This window comes from Nymphaea colorata, chromosome 8 (genome assembly GCF_008831285.2).
Source record: "Nymphaea colorata isolate Beijing-Zhang1983 chromosome 8, ASM883128v2, whole genome shotgun sequence".
Lineage (NCBI taxonomy): Eukaryota > Viridiplantae > Streptophyta > Magnoliopsida > Nymphaeales > Nymphaeaceae > Nymphaea > Nymphaea colorata.
Genome location: NC_045145.1, coordinates 15,237,429 through 15,264,561, shown reverse-complemented (window position 1 = coordinate 15,264,561; position 27,133 = coordinate 15,237,429). Strand labels below are relative to the sequence as shown.

Below are 27,133 nucleotides of genomic sequence, written 5' to 3'. Positions count from 1 at the left end.
TTACCTTATACAATGTGGAAGAACACCGAGTGATGACGACTGGGTGATTTCACGAGTCTACTGCACCAGATAGTCTTTCATGAGACCAACCATGAAGAAGTTCAGGATGTCACACCAAATAAACATTGAAATTACTGAAAATCCCTTGCCTGTTTAACATGACAGCACAACGTAGACAAACATGGTGAAACAAAGACCACAAAAGGAAGAGATACAGAAGAAACACCAACCTGTGTACAACCAATTATGGCCTAATCCTACGACCTATATGTAGGGATTATGGACAGGGAAACGCAAGTCAACAAGAAGGAAGCAAAGCATGGATGCGCTTCTAATTAGGCAGATGATTCTTTACAGCATTAGTGAGTTCACGTGGTGCTTCAACTGAGCAGCCCTGGTTTTTCGAGACCTGAGCTTCTCTTTCTTGATGGTTATGAGCTTATCATAGACACACCAAGGAAAGCTGATGAAATGTGGTTGGTTCTCCTCACTGTAGGCTCCCCAGTAATCTGGGTGATACGTGACGTGATACCAAGCAGACGCCTTTGCAAGAGGATCATCCTCATAGTCATCACCATACTGCTCTGACCTGTTGGACTCTTTTGCAAACCAGGCTCTAGCTTCCTTCCTAAGAGACCTCACAGCCAGTAGGATGGCTTCCGAATCTCTGTTTCTTCTAAAAGATCCAGAGAGGAACATCACGTTACCACACATGATCTCAGCCTCTGTTTTGAACCCATAATGCTGCATGAGATTCCACAACTTGAGGTCATATTCGCTTTTGTAGTAATAGGCATCATCCAAGTAGTCCTCATATCCATCTACTTCCAAGTCTCGATCATATGCTTTGCAGGCAACACTCTTTGTAAAAGATGCAATTGAAGCAACCTGTGATCTACCCTTGACAGCCCTGAAAAGTTTTCCAATTATTCCCCTGGACTCATATGTGGGCTTGTCTGGTTTTTCCATGAAGTCCGGATATTCTTGGACCCGGAGATGAGATGGGATAACAGCTGGGACACCAGTCTTGGGAAAATCAACTGCAACTGAGAAAAGCTTGGCAAGCTCTATGCATGGCAGACTCTGTGCCTTCATTGGTTCCTTGTCAGCAAACACTGTGTGGGCATTTGAAATTATACCTAAGCTGTCGTTGATCATATAATTTGCAAAGTACTCTTGCACGTCCTGTCATCACGGCCAGGCCAAGAAGAATGCTTAGTGGCACGCAAATTAGAGTAGGCAACAGATTAAAATGGTTACCTAGTTCCAAAGCAAAGACAACAAAAACTTTATTTGATAGTAATTTTGTTGACATACTTATTATCAGAATAAAAGAATAACATCACATGTGCCACGAGTTTTCCCCAAGAATCATCTTTTCCCTTGAAAAGTTTATCTTGATGCCACATATTGACCAGGACGCAACTTTCCATTATGCGATCAAGATCCAATCACTTTTGAATTTAATCTCTTTTGCTAATCTCAATTGTAGGTATGCTTTCCCAATTTCTACTGCTTTAGAAGTTGATATAGAATGTAATTCTTTTCAATGCCCACAACTCACACCATCCTAATAAGAGAGGGATCACAAATACTTCTTCTATGAACTCAATAAAAGCAAAGGACCTTTTTGTGTAATTTATTATAACAGAGTACCTTGATTAAGACATCACGACCCAGATCTTCTGGCGGCGCAGGATCATAGTCCATAGGGGGGATTTGCCTAGGTGGAATAAGTGCAGGATCCCAACTAACGAAGTAAACATCTCCATCCAAATCACTCCCTGAACATTCATTGGGGTGTGGCCTTCTCTTGCAACAACAACGTTGTTATTAGTACATGGAAAGAACAAAGATAATATGCTAATTATGATGAACAAATAAGAAGGATGCCTACCAAGGCTTAATGCATATTAGTCAAAATACACCTTTTTTGTGTTTTCATCACTTTTTCTTATTCATGACTGTGCCACATCTTATGCAGCCGTATATTCAAAATTTCAAACCAACAATTGATGTATATTATTAGCTAATATGCTACTTTTGTGTTTTTATAACTTCCACTTTTCTTATTTATGCATGCGCGACATCTCAGGATGTCATATATTTTGAACTAAGCTTTGGTACCAATCTTAAGACAATTTAAAGTAGATGATTAACCACTTTTCGCGACATTGCGGATTGGCTTTTACTAAAATTGTTACTTCATTGATTTGACGGTACAAGAAATCACGAGGGAATTATTGCAACGAAGTTGTCGGTCACACAAAACAAAAAAAGAGCAAAACGATAGTATGTAAGACAGCTATTCATTGTGTGGTCTGTAACGTATAAATGATTGGACTATTCCACTTTGCAGGATGAACTCCCACCCTCCTGAGAGCAAGCGGGGTTTTCAATGTTTTCATTGCCATGGTCCTCAATCATGCACAACAGTTTTAGACTCCGTTAGGCGTCCATTTGTCATTTTGTAGAATTTATAAGTCATTCCAAACAATGTATTAAGTGACCTTCCTAATAGACAAATAAGGAGCAACATGTCTACTTTGCATAATAACAGCAATGATAAAGAGACGGTAGCGTGGGAGGGGTGCATATAGATTATTGTACCTTCTCCCTTTCTGAGGAAAGACAATACAGTCAACCATATGGTGCAAGGCTGGAATATTGGTAGCCCACAAGACACGCACATCACCAGGGTGTAGGCAAGGATTTTTAGCAACAACAACTAATCCCTCAACAACACGAGTGCATTGACACTCTGCATCTCCAGCACCAGAATACTGAACAAAAACCTGACCATAGTCTAAGGATCTAGTTTCGTCCATGCAACCCATCATGGATCTTCCTTCAGGGACAAATACTCTTGCTTTTCTCCTAAGCTCTAGTAACTTGGTTGCTCGAAATGTTTCCAGCATCATCGAAAGAAATGGCTCAGAATTTGGCATGTATCCACAATGTAGCATTTCCGTAAGAACCTTCATATTTTCACTTGGAGCCATGAGCTCAATGGCCTCCAGTGCAACCTTTGCATCTATTAAAATTTTATCCAGCTGATCTAGTGCTTCCTTTTGCTTAATTTCAAAGATGCGATCTTCAACCCCCAGAGTTGACAAGAGGTTTATTATTTGACGATTCAAGAAACAGGGCTGGTACTTAGTCCAAGCTAAAACATTCAGATGAGTGTCATTTGACATGTACTTGCACATGCTCTTTCTCAAGGACAACTTAAAATTTGATGTGGGGTCGACAGCAACAACACCTTTGTAGCCCCCGTATCTAATTTGGAAGGCAGAAGGTATCCTTCGATTGCAACTACATTTTTCTGCCACCTTGCGCGCAAATGCTGAAGAAATCTTTCCTATCCCATCAGAAAAAACATATTGACCACTTTTTACATCTGGAATATTTTCAACTTCAGATGGAGGCACTTTCAAAGTTTCAGTCGACGAGCTCAATGACTGCCCCACCCTCGCTGCATATTTAGCGATATTTCTAATGGAACTAAAATCACCCATCTTTCGTCTGATGTCAGCTGCAGTAAGTTCAGGATGTGATGCAAACATCCACAAAGAATTATCTCTTAGCTGGCTTGATGAGAAAGCAAGAAATTCAAATTTCTTATCACCAATAACTATGCCTTCTTCCAAAGTAGACAGCACCCTTCTGTATATGGGAGTATGATTTTGGTCATCTAGAAATGTGGTTCTCTGAGAAACGTGGCTTGATGAGAAAGCAGGAAATTCATTCTTGTTATCACCAATACCTAAGGTTATTTCCAAACTAGACAACATCGTTTCCAATAGAAAAGTAGATTTTTGGTCATCCGGTAGTGTTGTTCTCCGAGATAGGTCAAAAGAACGAATCTTTTCCAAATCTTCATCAATAAATGATAAACGTAGAAAATTTTCTATTTCATCAGGGTATTGGCGAATCACATGATTAGAGACATTGATCTCTGGTCCATAGAAATATACTTTTGAAGGGGTCACTTGAACTCTGTGAACGTAAACCAAACCAGGTTCGAGTGAAATCACTGCAGACTTTGGAAGATATCGAGCTCTACTAAATTTCCTGAACTGTGCTTTCAACCACTTCTCAGGTTCAAAGGAGCAATCTGTTAATTGAGAGAGTTTCTCCAGGGCCAGTTCAATGTAGTTAAGAGGTGTGACTGATGGATTCAGCAAATGATAGAACTCATCTGTAAGTGTCGGACCGACAAGATATCCAAAGTGAACCAAATAATTTATCTTGAACAGTATCTTGAACGGTAACCTGATTCTGTTTGGTGGTTTGACAACGGGAACCAAACTTAAACCACAAGAATAAGAAAAGCCTTGTTGTAGTGTGAATTCACCCTCTACGTCTTTATAGTGTGCAAAGTACTCACGGATATCTGGTAAAGAAGACCCATCTGGGATTTCCAGGCAGACTGCTGACGATTGCCCTATAGAACACAAAGGCGTAAAATCTGTTGTTCGAATCCACTGATCATCTGGAAGATCCTTAAAAAAGTCAAGAATTGGCATCCGAGAGATTGCTGACGTAATGCATACAGGCTTAACAAATATGCGTGGTGCACCTTGCAGCTGCGATAAGGCATGCAGATTAGATTGTGATTTTTTCTAATGGATAATATCATAAAAAAGGGTTCAAAATGTTAATCGCCAGCGTTCTCGCACTGGTTTATTGAGCATATCTCGTAGTCGCAGTATGCCTGACAAGTAACAACATAGTTATGAGAGATCTAATTGGAGCAATGTGTGTGTTGCTTTAAGCTATCTTACAGACTTTCATCTCATCCAAAGGTTTCATGTAGTCTATAACTTTCACAAGCTTTCCAATTATGCAGGGATAACTTTATTATTATGATGTAAAGTATGAAACCCATTTAGAGCAGATTAGGAATATATATGTTACCATCAATGACATGACATAAAGCATAAAATCATGACTATGGAATTCCAATTATCGAATCAATCTGTATACGCGTGCTAAATGTCTCAGAACAAAGTAGAGTTATCAAGGCAACTAGGCAAGAACTGATTGGATAGATCATATATAAACATGATCAATCTGGTATATAACGGCTACCACATTATTCATTTTTTCACTGCTCTAAATTGGTTTTGCAGATAAAATGCACATTAGATGCAAGTCGCGTCTGTATGACGTACAACTGGCAGTTATGCATGCTGACAAGCTGAGACATCAAAGAAGGAACACATCTATCTGAGGATGGGTAAGTAGGCAGGACAAGGCCAAACTTACACATGAATGGGAACTAAAAGAGCAAGGAGAAGTAAGTATTGCAAGTAAAGCCGGAGGAACCGAAATTTTGCTGCAAAGGAACAGGAACAGGAACAGCAACAAAATAAAGTGAAGAATCATAAAAAGCGCAGATCGGTAACAGCAGTCATCAAGGATCAAACCTGAAAAAGCAAATATCTTTTGTTCACCCCTCTCTGGTGTCGCAGCTGAACTTGCCACACATTCTCATAATAGAGGTCAAGCTTGTATTCAACGTCTCCACAAGCAAGAAAGAAGTATATTCTCCGCAAACCGAAGCCGAACTCCACCTTCACAATTGACTTCGTATATAGAATGTAATATGTTTGTTTTGAAATAAGGCATCCGAAGTGTAACACTACTTTTTCCAGAGAAAAAAATGGGGTTCTTGGTTGTGGAACAACATCTCTCTCCAAATTCCGAGCAGTAAGATAGGATGACCCATAGTACAAAGCACGAGGCTGTGCTAGAGAAGTAATAAGTTCAGCATCTCTCTTAGTGGTGAACTGAACCATCGCAAAAACTCTTTTGCTCCGGCCTTGCTTTGGTTCCCTGACTTTGCATGCATAAACGGTCCCCGATCCTGTATACGATTCCAGAAAGTTCTTAACAGTATCAGCATCAACACCGGCAGGAAAACCAGAAACCTGAATGCTCCGTCCTCCCATGGTATCAGGACATTTAAATCTACACCAAAGAGCTCAGACATTAATCCCGGTCATGTTTAGCTAATTCAATCAAATGATGCGCTCAGTAAGTATAATCAAGACCCCGTAGCCATTGGTCGACGTTTTGGAAACCGATAAGAGAAGGAATCGCAAGCCATTGTCATTCAAATCTTGAAATCAAGGCACAAGATATGGAAATTTTAATAAGCTTCAAGCTGAGTAGAAGCGTGAAAAACAGGGGAAATGATTTGACGCGAGCGACCTTCCCACGAGACACCAGAAAAAGCGAAAAGAGAGAGAGGGAAAGAGCAGAAAACCTGCGCCATGCGTCTTTAGAACTTCATTAAGAGTTTACCTTCAAGAGACAGAATCTTGCTTACTCCTCTTACCTAGGCTGAAAAAAGTAACTGAACTAGGAAGGGAAGTTTAACCGATCCTGTTGCCTTTTCGTCTTTCTCACTGTCACCTACTTCTAACAACAATCGGCGTCTCTCGTCCTCGCAAACATTGAGCAGTTCGTTCCATCCATTCACTTGTCGAACTCATTCTTTCACTAAATACGGCCTAAGGAGAACTAACCAAACCCAAACGGCATTCCTCCCCAAAAAAGAAAAAAAAATCCGAAGTATTTTTTATCTTTCTCTCGAAAACCAGGGCCAGATCGGGCGTCTTCTCGTAAACTCTCGAACACGTACCTTGAAGAAGAAGAACAAGAACAAGAAGAATTACCACCAGAATCTCGAAACTGCTTACTGGCGGTCACTCGTTCTCTACCCTGAAGGCGAAAAGAGACGGGAGGTTTTACGTCGATCGGATAAGCTAAAATCTGTCTGTGATCAAGCCGCTCAGAAAGAAGACCTCATGGTTGCCCGCTAAGAAGGCCATGACATGTTGCCATGCACAGAAAAGAGAGAGAGAGAGAGCTTGAACTTCTGTCGACTCTCTCCGTTGGGGACGGGGGTGGAGGGAAAAGAATGGAAGGAAAGGTGACTAATTAATATTGAAGAAAAGAAAAGAAGAAAAAGTGGCTCCTTTTCCCCTTTCATCCATTTTTTTTTTCCTCCCTTTCCCTTCACCATCCAAACATAGGGTTAGTTATTTGAAGACTAAAAGTTAACTGCCCAATTTTTCTTTTTATTTAAAGATGGACGGCCGTAAAAACAGGAACACCTTTTACAGAAAAAGATTCCAGAACAACATTCACTAGGAAAAATCATTTCACATGAGCCTTACGATTGAACCCCGTTAAGTCAGTGATATATTCAATTTAGAAATTGAATCTAATAAGCAGAATTGTAATTTCTTATGAATTTACAAAAAAAATTATTTTTATACAATTTTTCAAGAGAGAATAAATTAAATTTTAACGACCTTAATTGAAACATAAAGTGAAATGTTGGTAAAAGGTGTTAACACAAACCTTAAAGGGCATGGTGCAATTGTGGCAAGACCTCTTGGTTCGAGGTTTGGATCTCGTTGTTATTATCTAATTTCAATTGTATTGTTCTTTTGAATTGCAAAAGGTCATAATCAAGACCTTTGAGTTTTTCTAAATAAACATTAAAAAATACTAATGCAATCAGATGGCAAGCCTTGGAAAAAGGGGTTTTAGAAAATTGGCTTTGACTAATACCAAACTGCATTTTCGAAACTAGTAATCAACATTAAATCCGTTATTTAAGATCATTCTCCTTTATAAAAGCTACGCAAATTCTAAAAAAATTAAGTTGGTGAAACCGAATATTTTTAAATATATAAATTAAACACGTAAAGGTTTACCGAAAACTATGCTAAGTATGATTATAGTAACCAAAAGATGGATATAGCGAATAATAACGATGGAGAATGCACCGGGAGTCTTGGGCGCATTTTTCAGTCTCAAATCTGTTAAGAGTTGATAGATGAAACTCACCCGTCCCACCAATATTATATATATATATATATATATATATATATATTATAATTAATAAAAAAAGTTATTGAGGTGAAAAAGAGAAAAAGAAAAGGCTCGAGAATCTCAGGCGGTTACTTCGCTCCCAAGGAAAAGGAATGGCCGGGTGGCACCTTTGAAAGTTTCAGTGGGCAGCAACCAATCAGTCACGTACGGAGGGAGTCGGCGTCGGGGATGATTTGGTGGGGTAGGAAAATCGTCTCGTTTGTAAGCCTAGAGAGAGTGTTTACTATTCATAGTAACATTTTTTTTTTTAAATGTGTTTCTTGTTACTATGCTGCTATTTTATAAAACATGAACAACTCCTTTCTCAATCTGACTGTAGAAAAGAACGATCAGAAAAGCTCATAGAGAGAGAGAGAGAGAGAGAGAGAGATTAAAAAGTGTTTCAACTTAGATAAGAGGAAGACGCAATCACTGCTCTCTTCGAGTCCATGCATTTTCTTGCCGGCTAGTCCAAAGAAGCTGATGTATGATCACTTTGTTGGGATACGGAGACTACGTAAAGAAAGAAGCGAGATTCTTCCTGATAACTATCGCAAACTGTACATTAGAAAGTAAAAGCAATTACAAACCACACATCAACACATCATTTTCCTCCACACCCACACATCATGAGGTCTGTTTTTCAACAAATGTAAAACACTAACACAGAGAAGCAACCCATGGACTATATACTAAACCATTGATCAGCCAAACGAGCCCCCAGCAGAACTACTGATGAGCCAGACGAGTCCCCAGCGGCATTCACTTGAACCTCAGTGAGTTCAGGATGTGCCTCAATTGGGCATCCTTGCCCTTCTCAGACCTGCCCCTGGCATTAGCAGCTTTGATCTTATCTTTCTTTATGGCTATAAGCCTGTCGTAGACACACCAGGGGAAGCTGATGAAATGTGGTTGATTCTCCTCACTGTAGGCTCCCCAGTAATCCGGGTGATACGTGACGTGATACCAAGCAGAAGCTTTTGCAGAAGACTGGTCCTCATGACCATCACCATGCTTCCCAGGCTTGCCAGACTTTTTAGAAAACCAGTCTCTTGCTTCCTTCCTAAGAGTCTTCACAGCCAAGGGCACACCTTCAGCATCTCTGCTCCTCTTGGAAGATCCAGACAGGGAGACCACCCTGCCCCAGAGTAACTCAGCTTCTGTTTTAATTCTATAATGGTGCATGAGGCTGGCTATCTTGTGATCGTATTTGCTTTTGAAATAGTAAGCATCATCCAGGTAGGCCTCATATCCATCAACCTCCAAGTCATGATCATATGCTTGCCAGGCAACCCTCTTCGTGAATGATGAAACAGGAACTTCCTGTGGCTTATCCTTTATCTCCCTGAAAAGTTTCCCAATTATGCCTTTGGACTCATATGTGGGCTTATCAGGTTTTTCCATGAAATCGGGGTATTCTCGGACTCGGAGATGGGGCGGCAACAAAGCAGGAATGCCAGTCTTGGGGAAGTCGACTGCAGCTGAGAACAGCTTGGCAAGTTCTATGCATGGCTTACTCTCCGCCTTCTCAGGTTCCTTATCAGCAAATACAGTGTGGGCATTTGAAATCATGCCCATGCTATCATTGATCATATAGTTCGCAAAGTACTCTTGGATATCCTGCCAGTGAGTGTGTTTCGTAGGGGACCAGATTAATGGCTAGCTAATTCAGAAAACAAGACAAGGAAAGAAACATGGCAAAACCTTTTCAGAGAAAAAAAAAATGTTATTCCAGGAAGACGACCAAGCATTGAATAAACCAAATTCTGAGACACTGGAACAGGTAACTTGTTTATCTCAAGCGTGAGGTAAGTTGGCCAACATGATCCCAGTTGCTACCTACTTGCAGCATTCTTGAAAATTATTAAAGCAAACTACTACATTTCTTTACTAATTAATGTTTACCTAGACCAATTAAGGCTTCAATAGGTGACAAAAACATAACAATTCTCAATGCTGGTAACTTGTGCGCTATCAGAAGAAATTTCAGTTTCACCGTGCCCATATCAATTGAACAACGGTGACCAATTAGCACAGCTGGTTTACAAGACAAATACCTGAATTGAGACATCATGATCAAGAAGTTTTGGTGGTGCAGGATCATAATCCATGGGATCAATTTGCCGTGGTGGAATAAGGGCAGGATCCCAACTCACAAAATACAAATCCCCATCCAAATCACTCCCAGAACATTCATTTGGATGCGGCCTTGAAATCATAATGTCAAAGTTAGTAACAGAATGGTTCGACCACTGACGTCCACAAAAAAAAAAGCCTTCTCGATTAAAGATCATAATGTTCTTTTTTCAAAGAAATGGTAAATTCTATTCAGATAAAAAGAAGAGACCGGTGGACACCGGATGCATGTTAAACGGAAAATAACAAAATGAAGTAGCACCATGGTTGCCTCCAACATATACATCTTTCACGATGTTATTTATGGTGAATGATACAAGGAAGCAGGGATTATGCAGAAAATAAGTTTTCTTGTGTATAAATCAGTATGAATTTCATGTTTTCTTATACATGCATGTTTGACATCTTATGCCCACCATATTTTGAATGAAACGTATCTCTTTGCTCCCCTCAACTATTGCCTTTGTTTCCTACTAGACCTAAATGTTGAATCTACCATGATCAACAAATAAAATTACATGGATTGGCCTTGAGAATCTATTAGTTGTCAAAGTCAGTTGACTTGCTATCCATCCCCAAACAAAATACTTTGAAGCGATGATCCCTAACAAAGCAGTAAATGACACTTCATGTACAACAACAAGAGGCATCCATGACATTTACAATCCTCGGATCAGACACCCCAACAATCCACCTGACCCAGTTACTTTTGTCATATTAGAAATGAATGCATTGGAGAATCTTCTTTGAGAAGCATACGGACCTTCCATTACCATGTTCCTAAGGAAAGAACGCTTATCTAATGAAAATCTTTGAACCAGCTTTGCATTTGTGCATGCCTCTTAAACTTAAAATTGTAACTTCATACATTAGACAGCTTGAGAACTATATGGCTCAGTTTGTATAAGAAATATATCACAGTACTGCATATAGACCATCGTACCTTTTTCCCTTCTGTGGGAAGACAACACAGTCAACCATATGATGCAGAGCTGGAACATCGACAGCCTGCAAAACACGAACGTCACCAGGGTGCAGGCAAGGGTTTTTGGCAACTACAACTGATCCCTTAACAATGGAAGAGTGACGCCTCTCTGCTTTCCCAACTCCAGAATATTGTACAAAAATCTGGCCATATTCCAGCGTTCTAGTTTCATCCATGCAACCCATCATAGTTCTTCCCTCAGGAATGAATATCTTTGTTTTCTTCCTAAGGTCAAACAATTTAGTTGCCTGCAATGTTTGCAGCATCATCGAAAGAAATGGTTCTGAATCCTGCAGGTAACCACAGTGCAGCATCTCTGAAAGGACATATGTGTTTTCACTTGAAGGCATGAGTTCGAGAGCTTTCAACGCAATTTCTGCATCTGTCAAAATTTTATCTAGCTGAACAACAACTTCATTTTGTTTCATTTCAAAAACGTTATCTTTAACCCCCAATGTTGACAAGAGATTTATTATCTGGCGATTCAGGAAACATGGCTGGTACTTGCTCCAAGCTAAAACATCCACCTGGGTGTTGTCCGATTTGTACTTGCACATGCTTTTTCTCAATGACAGATCACAATTTGATGTAGGATCAATAGCAACAACACCCTTGCAACCCCCATATCTTATCTGGAAAGCAGAAGGTGTTACTTTACAGCCACATTTTTTTGCCACTTCTTTAGCAAATGAAGGAGAGATCTTTCCTATTCCATCAGAAAAGTTATACTTATCATTTACTACATCAGGAATATTTTCAGTTTCATGTGCATCAACATTCAGTGTTTCAGTTGATGAGCTGAATGACTGCCCCAATCTGGCGGCATATTTTGCAACATTTCTAATGGAACTAAAATCACCCATCCACCGTCTAATGTCATCTGCACTAAGTTCAGGGTGTGATGCAAACATCCACAAAGAATTCTCTCTAAGCTGGCTGGATGAGTAAGCAAGGAATTCAAACCTCTTATCGCCAATCCCTATGCCATCTGTCAAAGTAGACAACACTCTTTTGTATATAGGTGTCAGATTTTGATCATCTGGAGTCACTGCTTTATGAGACAAAGTTGAACTCTGACCGTCTACGACTGTTGCTCGTTGAGACAAGTCGGTTGATCTTATCTTCTCCGAGTCTTCATCAATAAATGATACACGCAGAAAATTATCCATCTCATTGGGGTATTGGCGTGTCACACGATTAGAGACATTAACCTCTGGTCCGCAGAAGTATACCCTTGAAGGGGTAACTTGAACCCTGTGAATATGAACTAAACCAGATTCTGGAGAAATGGCTGCAGATTTTGAGACATGGCGAGCTGCATCAAATCTTTTCAACTGTCCTTTTAACCACTTTTCAGGTTCAAAGCAGCAATCTGTTAACCGAGAGAGTTTTTCCAGGGCCAGTTCTGTGTGATGAAGAGGCGTGACAGAAGGACTCAGCAAATTATAAAATTCCTCCGTCAAAGTTGGACCCACAAGATATCCAAGGTGAACCAAGGAATTTATCTTAAACAGTATCTTGAATGGTAACGTTATCGAAGGTGGAGGTTTGACAATAGGAACCAATTGCAGATCATGTGAGTATGAGAAACCGTGCTTTATTGTGAATTTATCTTCCACACACTTGTAGTGAGCAAAATTTTCACCGATATTTGGTAAAGAGGACCCACTCAGAAGTTCCAGGCAGAGTGTTGATGACTGCCCTATGGAACACAGTGGCGTAAAATCAGTTGTCCTAACCCACTGATCATCCGGGAGATCTTTGAAATAGTCAAAAAACGTATCTCCATAAACTACCGATAAGCTGCATGGAGGCTTCTGAAATATCCGTGGTGCACCTTGCAGCTGCAGATCACAAATGGGCATTGTTATTCTACAGTATGCCTATCATTAGTCACAGAAAAATATCAGCTAAGGTTTTGTTAGATGTTTTTGGGCAAAGTTGTTCTTCTCAAGAAAATCTCGATAAAATCACAACAATGTTTAGAAAATTAAAAAATCGTAAAAAACCTACAAAATTTCATCGAGATAAAATCGCAAGATTTTCGTTTTGGTGAGATTTTCAAAATCTCGCAACTTTTTCTTTTTATTTGATTTTCTCATAAAAATTATGGGATTTTTGAAAATCTCGCAATGTTAATAAGCCTCAAATTTGATCTGTGTTTACAGAAGTTTTGCTAAATTAATTAAGATTTAGAAACCAAGCCAGTTCTATACATTAGGTACAGCTACTACATATACATAATCAGTAGTGAAGCCAAATGTGGATTGGTAAGAGCAGTTTCCCAAACCAGCCCCAAAAACTTTTGGAATATTGCCCCTAAAACCAAAATTTCTGACTCTGCCACAGTCAACATAACTGAGGATTTTCAATCATCATAAGCGTGCGAAAATGCATTACGCTGAAGCTCCCTATAAAGGGAATGTTAATGTACGAGTACATAAAAAATTATGTATTTGTTGAAGTATGTTAGATGGGTCTCGGGACCGGGTCCGGATCCGTATCCGATCCAACTTGTAGCCCTTGTTGGGCATTATTTAAGTTGTGTAACCCTAATCCTTATTGAGTAAATGAAAGACAAAGGAGAGAGAGAGTCTGGCGGCTAGTGGGCACCGGCTCCTCCTCATTCGTGGTTTTTTTCCTCTTGTTGAGGGTTTTTCCACGTTACATCGTGATCGTTGTTTCTCTTCCTCTTCTTGTTCGTGTTTCTACATGGTATCAGAGCCGACGAGTTTGGGAAATTTTTAGGGTTTGTGAAGTTCCAACCCTAATATCTCTCACCGCTACCATCGCCACCACTGCAGTCACCGCCGCCTCTGCCGCTGCCACCACCGCCGCCGCCGCCGCCGCCGCTGCTGCCACTGCCGCCGCCGCCGCCACCGCCGCTGCCGCCACCGTTGCTGCAGCAGCCACCGCCGCCGGTGTACCCAATACCACTGTCGCTGTTTCCGCCGCCGCCGGTGTCACTCTTTGCGCCATCGCCATCGCAGCCACTCTTGCGGCGTCGCTCTTGCGCCGTCGCTCTTGTGTTGTTGACCGTCGCCGTCACCGTTGTCCCTTGCGCCACTACCTTTTGTGCCGTAGTCTTGCTTCCCGAAGAAGAAAGAAGATATGCGTGCTTAGGCGCTTCCTAAGCTTGCCTCCCCCTATTCATGTCACTTCCTAGGGGTCTTTTGCAAATCCGGTGAAGTGCATCCGCCTCTTACCTGCAATATATTGCTTGGTTGATCTTTGATTCCATCTTCTTGTTTTTGTTTGGCGCCCACCGTGCAAGAAGAGGTGGCTGGTCCGTGACTTGGTAGAGGACATATAGGAGGAGAGGAGCGTAACTTGAGGATTGCCTCAACGTCTGCCGGCGCTCCGACGATCGTTTCCCCCAATCGACGTTCTGTTCACTCTTGGGGCTGATTGGGAATCCGGATATTACTGCCCGTTGGTGCTCTCTGTTGTCATCGGTGCCTCTCTTGTTGCCTCCTGTTGGACTATCTCTGATTATGGCAGCTTCTTCATCTATAGACGTTATGGCGGATTGCCGTATGGGAGAGTGGATCATTGATAGTGGCGCTACTCACCACATGACCGGCGATCCTAAGGTCTTTCATGGGTATAAGCTTTCATCAGGAAAGGATCGTGTTTCCCTTGCCGATGGTTCATCTATCTCTGTGGCTGGAAAAGGGAGTCTCCCACTTTTAAACAAGTTCTTAGTCCACAATGCTCTACATGTTCCTCATATTCCCTTGAATCTCTTGTCGGTTAGCAAGATCACGAAGGAGTTAAATTGCGAACTTATATTTTCCGCTGATCGCTGTGTTATGCAGGACTTGGTGACAGGGAAGAGGATTGGGATTGGCCTAGCTTCTGACGGGCTCTATCGTTTACCTATGTGTGCTGCTCAGGCTCTCATGACGGCAGTCAGCCAAGCCACGAAGAATAGAGAGGACTCCCTTCAGTTGCTTCTACGGTGGCATGAGCGCCTTGGACACTTGCCTTTTGGCCTTCTTAGACAGTTGTTTCCTGATATATGTTCCAGGTTAGATATGACTATGGTGTCTTGTGATGTCTGTCACCTGGCCAAACATGTTAGGGCTTCGTACCCATTGTCTAGCCATCGGTCTAATGAGGTATTTGCCATGATTCATTCTGATGTGTGGGGGCCTGCAGGGATTCCTTCTTGTCATGGTTTTCAATATTTTATCACCTTTATCGATGATTATTCTCGTAACACTATTGTCTACTTGCTAAAAGACCGTAGTGAAGTTCCTACTGTCATAGAGACTTTCATTGCCTATGTGGAAACTCAATATGGAGCATCTGTTAAGACATTTCGATCTGACAATGCTCGAGAGTATATGTGCCAGTCTGTTGATAGCTTCTTTCGAAAAAAGGGAATTGTTCATGAGACTTCATGTAGTTATACCCCTCCTCAAAATGGAGTTGCTGAACGAAAAAATCGTCAGTTATTGAATATGACTCGGGCTCTTCTTTTTCAACGTCATGTTCCAAAAAAGTATTGGGGGATGCTGTGTTGACCAGTGCGTATCTTATAAACCGGTTGCCTAGTCGCGTGTTGAATGGGAAGACGCCTCACTCTCTGTTACCGGGGACTCGTGAACCTTTCTCTCTTCCACTCAGAGTTTTTGGTTGTGTTTGCTTTATTCACAACCATAGTCCTCACATTAAAAAGCTTGATCCAAGATCTATTAAGGGCATTTTTTTAGGGTATTCTCCCACTCAAAAAGGGTACAAGTGTCGAGACCCTTCCACTGGTCGGGCCTATGTTACCAAAGATGTCACTTTCCTTGAACATGTTTCCTATTTTGATGAGAATCCTCTTCAGGGGGAGTACTCTATGTCACGGGAAGAGTATTCTCCGAGTCAGGAAATTCAGTTTACAGATTTTTTGGACTACAGGCGTGACTCCGTTGGTCCATCTAGTGAGGTGCATGAACAAGAGAAAAATGGTCCATCTAGTGAGGTGCATGAACAGGAGAAAAATGGAGAGTGTTCCACTGAGGCAGAAGAGAAGTGCAATCGTTTATTTGGGCAAGTTTACTCTAGGCGAAGAGTTTGTACAGATGAGATGACAGGTGGTGAGAATTCTACTCCCAATCCAATTAGTCCTTCCCTGGATGACCCAAGTCGTGCGCAGAAGCAACCTGTTGAAGAAGAGATTCAGACTGTTGCTGCTAGTGAAGAGCTTCCCATCGCCCTGCGAAAGGGTGTCAGGTCATGTACTCAACATCCTATTGGTAACTTTGTTTCATATTCTAGACTGAGCAAGGACTACAAATGCTTTGTATCTTCTCTTTCTTTGACTATGATTCCCAGGAATGTTGCTGAGGCTCAGGGTGATCCTAAGTGGACCTATGCTATGCAAGAAGAGATGGAAGCCTTGCGAAGAAACATGACATGGGAAGTTGTAAAGATTCCTGAGGCGGCTCACTTGGTTGGATCTAAGTGGGTCTACACCATCAAGTACAAACCAGATGGGAGTGTTGAAAGATACAAAGCTCGCCTTGTGGCCAAGGGGTTTAGTCAGAAATATGGGATTGATTATTTGGAGACCTTTGCTCCTGTTGCGAAGATGAAGACGGTCAGAGTCATTATCTCTTTAGCTGTGATGAAGGAGTGGAAGATGTACCAACTTGATGTCAAGAACGCTTTTCTCAATGGAGACCTTGAAGAGGAAGTATATATGTGTATGTCTCTAGGATATGAGGAACCTGGAAAATGTTGCAAGCTAAGGAAGGCTTTATATGGGCTCAAGCAATCTCCTCGAGCATGGTTTGAACGACTCAGACTTGTCATGAGACAATGTGGATACCATCAAGGGAATGGAGATCATACACTTTTTGTGAAGAGAAATAAGCAAAAGGTTACTATTCTGTTGGTATATGTTGATGATATGATTGTCACAGGTGATGATGAAGATGAAATAATGAAGTTAAAGAAACTGTTGGCGATCGAGTTTGATCTTAAGGACCTTGGTAAGTTGAAATACTTCCTTGGCATAGAAATTGCTAGGTCTGGGACTAGCCTTGTGCTAAATCAACGGAAGTACACTCTAGACTTGTTAAAGGAGACTGGGAAACTAGGGTGTAGACCAGCTTCTACTCCTCTAGATGCTGGCCATAAGCTAAGTCTGAGAGACGGGGAGCTACTCTGTGAAGAGGCAAAAAGAAGATATCAATGTCTTGTAGGGAAGTTAATTTACCTTACTCTCACTAGACCTGATATTACCTTTGCTGTGAATGTGATGAGCCAGTTCATGCATGCTCCCACGGATGCCCACTTGAAGGCTGTTGACAGGATCTTGTGCTACTTGAAGAGGAATCCTGGCAAAGGTCTCTTATATGTCAAGCAAGACACTCTTGGAATTGAAGGTTATTCAGATGCAGACAGGCTGTATTGACACTAGGAGGTCCACCTCTGGCTATTGTATTTATTTGGGAGGGAATCTCATAGTGTGGAGAAGTAAAAGGCAAGATGTTTGTTCGCGTTCCAGTGCTGAAGCAGAATACAGAGCTGTTGCTATGGGAGTTTCTGAGCTTTTGTGGCTGAAAGTATTGTTGACTGATATTGGTATAAAAGTTGAAGAACCAATGAAGATGTATTGCGATAACAAGTCTGCAATTAACTTGGCCAACAACCCTGTGCTTCATGACAGAACAAAGCATGTTGAGATTGACCGACATTTCATTCGAGAGAGAATTGATGCTAAAGAACTTATACTTCCTTACATGAGATCTGAAGACCAAACGGCTGATGTTCTGACGAAGGCTTTATCTTCGACCTCATTTGAGAGAAATGTATCCAAGTTGGGCATGTTTGATATGTATGCCCAACTTGAGGGGGAGTGTTGAAGTATGTTAGATGGGTCTCGGGACCGGGTCCGGATCCGTATCCGATCCAACTTGTAGCCCTTGTTGGGCATTATTTAAGTTGTGTAACCCTAATCCTTATTGAGTAAATGAAAGACAAAGGAGAGAGAGAGTCTGGCGGCTAGTGGGCACCGGCTCCTCCTCATTCGTGGTTTTTTTCCTCTTGTTGAGGGTTTTTCCACGTTACATCGTGATCGTTGTTTCTCTTCCTCTTCTTGTTCGTGTTTCTACAGTATTAAATGCAAAACTTCGTACGCTAATTGACAGCAAGACGCCCAAGTACACAGAAATTGAGCTACAGGTGCAATAACAATATATATATATATATATATATATATATATATATATATATATATATAGAAGCAGTTATCCTCAACTGCAAACGATTACAAGTTTGGGGACACATTCCTAAAGACAGATAACAACCAATTTCATTGCATATGGCTAGTTAAAAGAGTGCTGCTATAAACGCCTTTATAGCAATGGTAACTTCAAATATGAATGCAGTTATTTGCAATAAATTTCATATACTATTTCTAACTAAGATTCATGTTTCAAACCTTCCAGTCACAAAACGGAAGGCAATGCGATAAAGAAAAAGGATAGCTTGGATAAAGGCCGCTAGATAAATATTATAAGCAGGCATCACAAAGTTAAAGATCATAACCCAAGTTTGTTCAACTTAGAACAGTTCTAAGAATGTAGATACTACAAACAAGAGCACAGGAAGCCAAACACTTGCTGCAAAGAAAGAGACGCGAACAAGTGGAAAGGCATAGACTACAGATTAGTTAAAAAGTCATTGAGTGTCAAAACCTGAAACAGCAAGTACTTCTTCTCCATGCCTTTCTGATGCCGCAGCTGAATTTGCCAAACATTCTCATAATAGAGATCAAGCTTATATTCCACACGTCCACATGTCAGAAAGAAGTATATTCTCCGCATACCAAATCCAAATTGCACATTGACATTTGGTATCAGATGCAGACTATAATATGTTTCCTTAGAAACGAGGCATCCAAAGTGCAAAACCACTTGCTCCAGAACGAACAATGGAGTCCTTGGCTGCGGAATAACATCTCTATCCAAATATCGAACATTAAGCCAGGATTTCTCATAATATAGAGAACGAGGTTGCGCAAGACAGCTAATAAGTTCAGCAGATTTGGGTGTTGTGAATTGAACCACTGCGAAAACTCTCGATTTTTTCTGCACATCCTTTGGATTTCTGACTTTACATGCGTAAACTGTTCCATGTCCTGTAAGTGATTCAAGGAAGTCCTTAACTTTCTCAGCGTTAGTACCAGCAGGGAAACCAGAAACTTGAACGGACCGCCCTCCCATACTGTCAAGACAGAGAAATCTAACAAGTGAATTACAACTCCATGATGAATATCGAATGTGTTAGTGGGAAAAGATCCAGTAGTCTCTCGACCATCAGGTTTCGTCATTAGATGGAGACAAGTGGTAGGTTGTTTCCCCACTGTTCTTTGCAGGAACAGAAATTGTTATAAAACAAAGGCAAGAAATACAAAAAGTAAATAATATAAAAAAAGAAATAATTCTCCTCAAGAAAAGAAGGGAGTTTCCCACCCGACCAAATAAACTTTTTCCCAGTCCCTCCTTCTGCACCAACCATCTCAATCTACTAGATAGGGTCAGGAGAAGTATGACCTTTATAGATTCTAGTGCAAGGCTTGTCTTACCATGAATTTTAGGCAGTTCAGTGAATTTCCTTTTCTTTTAATTTTAAGAGGAGATGAATTGCTTTTTTCAACCAAGATCATGTAGTTCACTTGTACGTCAGTTTTCAATGTTCTTGATGTGTTAAAATGAAAACGCGTAACTTTCCTCGGCAATGTATAAGTTCTTGGGCGCGACAGAAAAATCAAAGCTATAATGCCTTGAACGAGAAAAGTTTTCCTGTTCGCCTAGTCGGAGCAACTTTTTAGACAAGATTCATCTTCTTATGCTTGGAGCCAAGTTGAGAAAAGGGAAAGCAAGAGAATAAAATGTAGCAAGAGCGGACGGGGGATTGAACGGATCTCGTCAACCAACACTACCAACGCAAAAGATGACATGAAGGTTTAAGAGCAAAACTAAAACTTATCCGTTGCTGGTAAACCGGGTAACTTCTGCTTCCAGCTTTACACAGTAAACAGGAAATGGCGTTATCCGTGTTCAAAACCCGCGAAAGAAATCAATGATCAAGATTTGCAGATTATATGCAAAATAATCCGCTAGATTGCTGAAAACTTTTCAATTTTTCATATACTTCTGAAAATTAGCATATAACTTAGTTCCCAAAACAAATGCAAAGTGTCGTAAAATGTCACTAAAACGAAACAGGGCTAAAAAAAGAAGACACCAATCATGATCATCAAGTTCACGAACGTCAACAAGAGTTCGATAAGGAGTTACGAGATACGCAGTATGCATCTACAAAGATTCACCAACTAAACAAAGGGAACCAAACTTAACTCCGAAACGAGTAGCACTATAAGGCGAAGAAGTCGAAGACGAAGCAGAAGAACACCACTAACAACAGTTAGAAGTTAGAACCCCGCATCAAGCGCCAGAGTTTGAGAACTGCTCACTGGTGTTGTCACCCGCTCTGCGAAGCGAGGAGGGTTTTAACGTCGATCAGTGGCCAATCAAATCACTCAGAAGAGGAGGTCTCTCCCGGTTGCTGGCTGAAGAGGCTGAACTTACGAACTGTGCAAAAGATAGAGAGTGTTTGAGTGAGTGAGAACATAGAGGGACCTGCTCGCGGAACAAGAAAAATATTTCATTTGGGCACCACCTTTTGATAATATTCAAAATACCTTTTGATAATAATCAAAATACCAGCATTGCGTTTTTAACAGAAGAATATTTTAGTAATTTTATGGCGTAAAACATTTTCAAGTTACTTTCATTTAAGTAGCAGAAGTATTTTAATCATTTCTAACTCATAATGAATGCTCTCCATACGGGAATAAGGGACTATAACATATGATTTATCCCAGTAAAAACTATATAATTAAAACGGCGGAAGCAAAACAAGAAAGCAACATAGAAGTTTGTACGAAATGAAAAATATGTGTAAGAAAAGAAAGAGGAAAAGAACGAAAATTAGTGAAGAATCAAATGAAAGAAAAAATAAATAAAATTTTCGAAAACTGGCTTTGCCTTTCTATTTAAAAGAGAGAGAGAGAGAGAGTAGTTTTCTCCTCTCCCCTAAGTGTGAAGGTCTCTCTCTACTTGCTGGCCAAGGGATCGCCGGTAAACTGTTCGCGGTGCCGGTGGGAGCCGGAATTGCGGTTCTGTAATTTTGTGTAAACCACCATCGGCTTTTCATCTTTTTGAGAAGAGCTTGATCATGACTGGTTTACGGACGGAAATTATCAAGAGTCCGTACTCAGTCAACGGACCGCCACTGCGGTCGTTGGCGTCATGCGCGGCACTTTTCTTGTCGGCCACGGACTCAAATCCAAGATTTTCCGTATAAGTCCTTAACTTCGAGGATTATTGCTGAAACGACGCGGGCTTTTCAATTTCTTTCCAAACCTCCTCTTCTTCTGAGTATAGTTCACCGAGTGTAGGGTGTTTTTCTTTTATAAAATTTCCCACACTCCCCTTTTGATTTTTCAGGTTCTTGGCATTTTCTCTCTCATGTTTTGCCTTTTCCCCTAGAATCCGTATCCAACGGAAAAGCGTTCCACTGCAGTCGATTGATGATGCGAGTTCGGGTGCAGGCGATTTGAGAAAATTTGAATTCTTATTTTAGATTTTTTTTTTAAAAAAAATGAAACGATACATTCATTGCACCATGAATGCGTAGTTTTTTCATCTTAAAATTAAAGATCTCTTATTAATCTTGTTTGTAACATGAGATTTATCATGATATGAAATATAAGAAAGTTCCTAACGGGCGGTGGCCTTGGGCCACGGCTGCCCGCAATACTTAAAGTCGTCATGCGGCGGTTTCTACTTGGTGTAAAATAATTGGACTGCTTCTGAAAAGGATAGGTACGGACTTGTAAATATTCACAAGGCAAGCAAGACCAGAAAAAAAGGGAAGCAGCCGCCCTTGGCGCGATGCGTATGAAGTTTCTCAGGAAGTGGAAAGGGGGACCCACGTCAAATTGTCATCACTCGTTTTTTCCTCGCATCGTACAATGATAGACGTGCAGATGAGTTCATCAAAGATTCTTTCCTTCCTCAAGAGAACGTATCTTAATGGTTAAGTTTCCCGGTGAATGGATCATACAGTCTAACATCGAATCGATATCTGAATTCACTTGGCGGGATTTGATAAGAATGCTTGGATCCAATAAATAGAATGGATCCTGATTTAGTATATGATCATTCTGTCAAGATCGCATATGGACAATTTTATAAGAGTTAACATATATGACTAACATGATTATCCAAGCGAAGACCAAATATTGATATTCATCCACGATCAAAAGCACGTATGGTTCTCAATCTTTGAGCTTCACGTCCTGCAAAGGCACCAACTTGGCACTGCCCCCGTATTCGACCGGCAGGATCTCCTCTCCAATCTCCTTCAGCATGTCCATCTTCTCTTCTTTGCTGTTCACCATCACAATCTGTGCCATCCATAAGCGTCTGTCATCTTCTTATCTTGGTCACCATAGATGGAAATCTGTGACTTATTATGTGGGGAGAGTTTAATCATGCCCCATATTGTTGGATGGCTAAAATTTTATAAAAAATGTTGCTAAAAAACTATCACTGAATTGGCATTAGCCACTGTTTATGGTGTGGAGACATTTATGGTAGTTTTAGCAACAAGTTGTGGGGTGTATGTGTGTGTGTGTGAAAGAGAAAGAGATGGAGATGGAGAGACCTTCTCTAGGGTTGCTTTGTCCAGGAACTTGGAGAGCATCCTCCAGATACCAATCAAAATCCGGGGCATGTTCATAATGTACAACTTTGCTAGTCGCTCTGGATAATAGTCCTGCAAGTACTGTAAGCATGAGTGCAAGGCGCAGAGAAGATCATAAAATAACACAATACAAAGAAACTGAGAAGATAATAATGCAAGGAGATCAGTTAAGGACCTGCAAAATCTGGAAGGCTGCCCTGATCGAAAGAACGTCTATGTTGGCTATCGAGAATTGCTGAAGATCAACGACGCACACTATCCTTTCTTTCCCTTTCTCTGCATGCTCACTGGCACTGTACAAGAATCCATTTAATTAAAAAAGAAAGAGAATTTTTTTTTTTTTTTCACGAAGGGACTCAAATACCAATTTGGAAAATGAGAATAAGTAGAAATTAAACGGGAAGTTAAAAAAGCAGAAGAAAACATAAGTTCTCTTTTTTATTTAGAAGAAGGAGAATCTCCTCGCCCCACTTTTCTTATGCCTCCTCCGTCTACAGCTTATTCAGTAATTAAAATTGGATTAGTGTATCTTAAATTGAATCTCTATAATCAAATGGACGTCGAATGATTGATTACTCAACACTTTAGAAAGATATCTACTTCTTCAGTTCAAGTGTACCTTGCAACTGCTTTGTCCAGGACGTGAGCGACGAATTCTGCGCTTCAAAAGAATAAAATGGAAAATCAGAAAAGCAAGATGGACGATTTACGTTTTGTTGAGCAAATATAATGTTCATTATATGTGAAAACCAGAAACACCCGTCTTGACCATAATGGCGGAGTTAGAAAAATTAACTGGAGGGGCACTTGTATAAAGAAAAATATTTAAGATTCATGTTTAAAAATAAAAAAAACTTTTAAGAAACTCGTGTGAACAACTGGCCGCACCGATCACCATGTGGCTACGCCATAGCCTGACCATCATGCCTAAAGGTTATAGGTAAGGATTCGTGCGTCAATAGGATTCGATCTAGGGTACACTTTTCTCAACCCTCCTTTTCCCTCATTGTTTCTCATCTTTTTCAACTCCCCCTTTTTTTAAAAGCACATTTGGCCGACCGGGCTAATAAGGACTAACAATAGACCATACATAGAGTTGCGTTGCGACGTTGACAAGTAAAATATTCACTACCACTATGAAAACCAAACACATTCAATGGATTGAGAAGAAAGCAAAACCCAATAAAAATGGTCCCGTTCTTAGTAGTTTTCTCATTATGTGAAAGAAAATACTGATGCTTGTGACAACATATCAAAAGTTTTTGAGATCTATTCGGGAAAAAGGTTTAGTGATGAGTAATTTACTCTTATATTGCAGGCGGTCTTTCGAGGGAAAATGCAGTCTGGCTAGAAAGACTATCATAGAGTGACCGCTCTTTGTGACGCCTTGTAGATTAATTTTTCGAGCATTTAGTTGATCAGCGACCTCGTCATCCAGGATGTGCCCAAGTGGAGCAATCTCAGCCCTCCATTTCCTCCATTGTACAAACATCTTAGCTGCTTTCTCTGGATCCATGGATCTAGCTACCAGAAACCTCACAAGGTTGGCTTCTTCCTCACCCTAAAAGGGAAATTAAAAAATAATTATCAATAAATGAAGCCAAGAGAATGCTTAAAAAGTTTGTTGACGTACTTGTGAAAAAGGTATATATCTGTATTATTAACACTTCATGCATAAGGAAGCCAATGGATCGGATATCTAGCTATTACTATGCCCAAATAATTACACACCGTTTAATCCAAAGATATAAATTTGAATACAAAAACTATGTATGAAACTGTATCCGATTGATCTTGTGCATGTAATCAGATCTGAAAATCTGCCAAAATTCAAATAACCGTGCATTGGATTCAGTGAGACACACCGAATCTGAATCCAACTAATCACCGATCGACAATGAAATTTTAAAACAAATTCAATTACTTGAATTTGGATTTGAATCAAACATCAAAATGTATGGGGACCATGGACGTCCATTATTAATTTGTGTTGTGTGCATGTGATGTGATAGGATGAGTATGAGAAGTATTTCATCCAATGCCCAACAAAAAGGTTGAAACCCTCAACCTCAAGGCTACCAGGCCTCCACCAAAAAAGAGGATAAGTCCTTGGTCTATGATCTCCATAATTTCAACAGCCCTATTCTCTCTGTTTGTGTCCGTTTTTTAATATATCCTAGTTCTGTAAAACCCGAGGGTTTAGCGTAGCCGGTCGGACAAGCGGCTGGTAGGCAATCAGTCATTGGGTTAGTTCTTTCAAAAACCAATTTCTTGGGCAAGTCGACATAACTCTAAACCTTAGTGGGCATTTCCGAACACTAAATAACAACAGGGCATTAAATTTAATAAATCTGATTGGGGCAAATTCATGAAAAATCTAACTCAATCTAATTAATTTAGAATAGAGATTGAGAGTATTCCTATTCAAACGCCCCTTCAAGAAAAAGAGAACAGAGGAAGCCTTAGGCATCCACCCCTCCACCTTAACCAGGTAGAAACATGTGAGCCGTAAAGATACTGTAATGCAAGTGTGCCCCCAAGGAGGATATATAACGAAGGAGAATTACCTGGGTTGAAGAATTTAGCCTCTCTACTGCCGCTCTCATCTCCCTTACAGCCTTCAGTTGTGCTTCTTCCATTTGGTTCTTCTTTGGGAGAGAGCGTGGGAGATCAATGTAATCCCCAGCCGCTCACGTAAAGAAGCTATTGGGAAGGGACTACCTACAGTGGGAAAATAGTCTCAAAAGGAGGAGAGGCAGAATAACGAGCTAGCTGGGAAGCTGCCGACGAGTGTCTTTTAGTTGGGCATGGCTTTCAGATCTTTAAGCGCGACAGATATTTCTTCCTGTAATGGATGAGTTCAACTTTTTCCAGGGAAACCAGATGTCGACGCACAGCAGAAATGATGGCGATTGATGGCTGTCGTACGAAGAAGAGGGGAAGGAGGAAGAAGAAGAAGAAGAAATTAAGGTGGGATTCTATATAAATCTGTAAAATTACAGCGCATGTAATCTGTGAATCGATAATCTTAACCGTGCTGGATATGCACACACATCATCTCATTTATTATTCTTCAGCAGTCTCCTCTGCCATTAACTTGGAGAATTTATAACAGTGCCGCACCTAGACAGGGACCCAAAGCTGCGTGGTGTCCACCTACCCACATGTTTTGCAATTATAAGAAGGTTCCTTAATTGCAGTTGAAAATACCTGTAGTTTGAATCTTTGGATATGAATCAATACATTCTGCTTCAAAGCGAATTCCAGGCATACGGGCAGGGGCGGAGGGCGGAGAGAGCCACCTAGGCCATGGCCCCAACCCAATCAATTTAAATAAAAAAAATTACATTGAAAAAATTAAAAATTTATAATTGTGTTATGTAAATTCGAATTCAGTTTGATCTATCCAGATCCAAAAATTAAACTGTTCGGCTTAACCACACAGGTGATAAATGGAACCGCTAGACCAAGTAACAATCTACCATTCCCGGTAAGAAAGGGTGTCGGCCGCTGCCCAAGAATGGTAGCAATGATATTGGCTTTGGCATAACACTAGTGTACTGCTGCTTCTCCATTTCAGAGGAAAGGACAACACCCTGACTTGAACCAATAACTAGTCGCACCTACGGCCAGTACTGATCTCATGAGTGCGCCAAGGCCACCTTATTAATGCTTCCACTTGCAACAATGACTACTAATACGCGTATGGAGTTCAAATTGCCAATCCCCATATCTAATTAATGATCGATGCCCGCTCCGCTACATCAATACCCTCAATCCCATAAAATTTCTACAGCCTACAATTTTGGCATTGAACTTTCAACTTTCGTCAACTTAATTCGAGGGTTTTGATGTAGTTGATTGGATCATTGACTCGTAGAAGGTCAAAACAATAAGGGTGAACAATGAGTCAAGCTACCCAAGCTTGATTCTTTAAAGTTTAGCTTTTGAGCGAGTTCGAGAAGAGTCATTTTCTCAACGAGTCGAGTTCGAATTCATAAGTTGACTTGTTCAAATAATTGAGTTGAATTCGAGCTCAACACATAATTATTTCAAGCCTTAATCAAGTTGATATATTCAACCAAGTTTACGAGTTTGTCGAGCTCGAGCTCAACAGGTAACGATGAATATCAAGTCTATTCAAACGAATTAGTAGAGTCTTAATCGAGCTCGAGCTCAAACTCAACACGTAACTGTCGAGTCGAGCTGCATCCATCGAGCTATTCTCGAGCTCAAGCCGAGCTCGAGCTGATTGAACTCAGGCTCAACTCGAAGAACCGTGTTCACCCCTACAGATCAATCCCTTATTTTATGAGCTGTAGACTCTGGAGCAAGGGGAAAGGA

At 40.7% G+C, this 27,133-nt stretch overlaps 3 protein-coding genes across 7 annotated transcripts; all 3 read right to left on the bottom strand.

Moving 5' to 3' along the window:
* Positions 1-107: 107 nt before the first annotated feature.
* Positions 108-6,940, bottom strand: LOC116258796 (probable RNA-dependent RNA polymerase 1). 4 transcript variants are annotated; one of them, XM_031636189.2, is made up of 5 exons: positions 6,653-6,940; positions 5,433-5,976; positions 2,611-4,589; positions 1,657-1,807; positions 108-1,185 (listed from the first exon to the last, which is right to left on the bottom strand). In XM_031636189.2, exons 2-5 carry the CDS (start codon positions 5,955-5,957, stop codon positions 352-354), a joined length of 3,489 nt encoding a protein of 1,162 aa, XP_031492049.1. In that variant the 5' UTR covers positions 5,958-5,976; positions 6,653-6,940; the 3' UTR covers positions 108-351. The 4 variants fall into 4 exon arrangements, with proteins under 4 accessions (XP_031492049.1, XP_031492051.1, XP_031492052.1 ...); XM_031636191.2 differs by having other exon boundaries at positions 6,687-6,940; XM_031636192.2 differs by lacking the exon at positions 6,653-6,940 and adding an exon at positions 6,275-6,641.
* A 1,471-nt stretch (positions 6,941-8,411) lies between these two features.
* LOC116258401 (probable RNA-dependent RNA polymerase 1) lies at positions 8,412-20,640 on the bottom strand. 2 transcript variants are annotated; one of them, XM_031635530.2, is made up of 5 exons: positions 20,377-20,640; positions 18,712-19,240; positions 10,973-12,858; positions 9,951-10,101; positions 8,412-9,552 (listed from the first exon to the last, which is right to left on the bottom strand). In XM_031635530.2, the coding sequence occupies exons 2-5, from the start codon at positions 19,237-19,239 to the stop codon at positions 8,656-8,658; spliced, it is 3,462 nt and encodes a 1,153-aa protein (XP_031491390.1). In that variant the 5' UTR covers position 19,240; positions 20,377-20,640; the 3' UTR covers positions 8,412-8,655. The 2 variants fall into 2 exon arrangements, with proteins under 2 accessions (XP_031491390.1, XP_031491392.1); XM_031635532.2 differs by having other exon boundaries at positions 8,412-9,513.
* A 1,547-nt stretch (positions 20,641-22,187) lies between these two features.
* Positions 22,188-25,739, bottom strand: LOC116258491 (SEC14 cytosolic factor-like). Its single transcript, XM_031635657.2, has 6 exons — positions 25,357-25,739; positions 24,095-24,350; positions 23,409-23,445; positions 22,965-23,082; positions 22,751-22,861; positions 22,188-22,490 (listed from the first exon to the last, which is right to left on the bottom strand). Exons 1-6 carry the CDS (start codon positions 25,426-25,428, stop codon positions 22,362-22,364), a joined length of 723 nt encoding a protein of 240 aa, XP_031491517.1. The 5' UTR covers positions 25,429-25,739; the 3' UTR covers positions 22,188-22,361.
* Between the last annotated feature and the right edge of the window lie 1,394 nt (positions 25,740-27,133).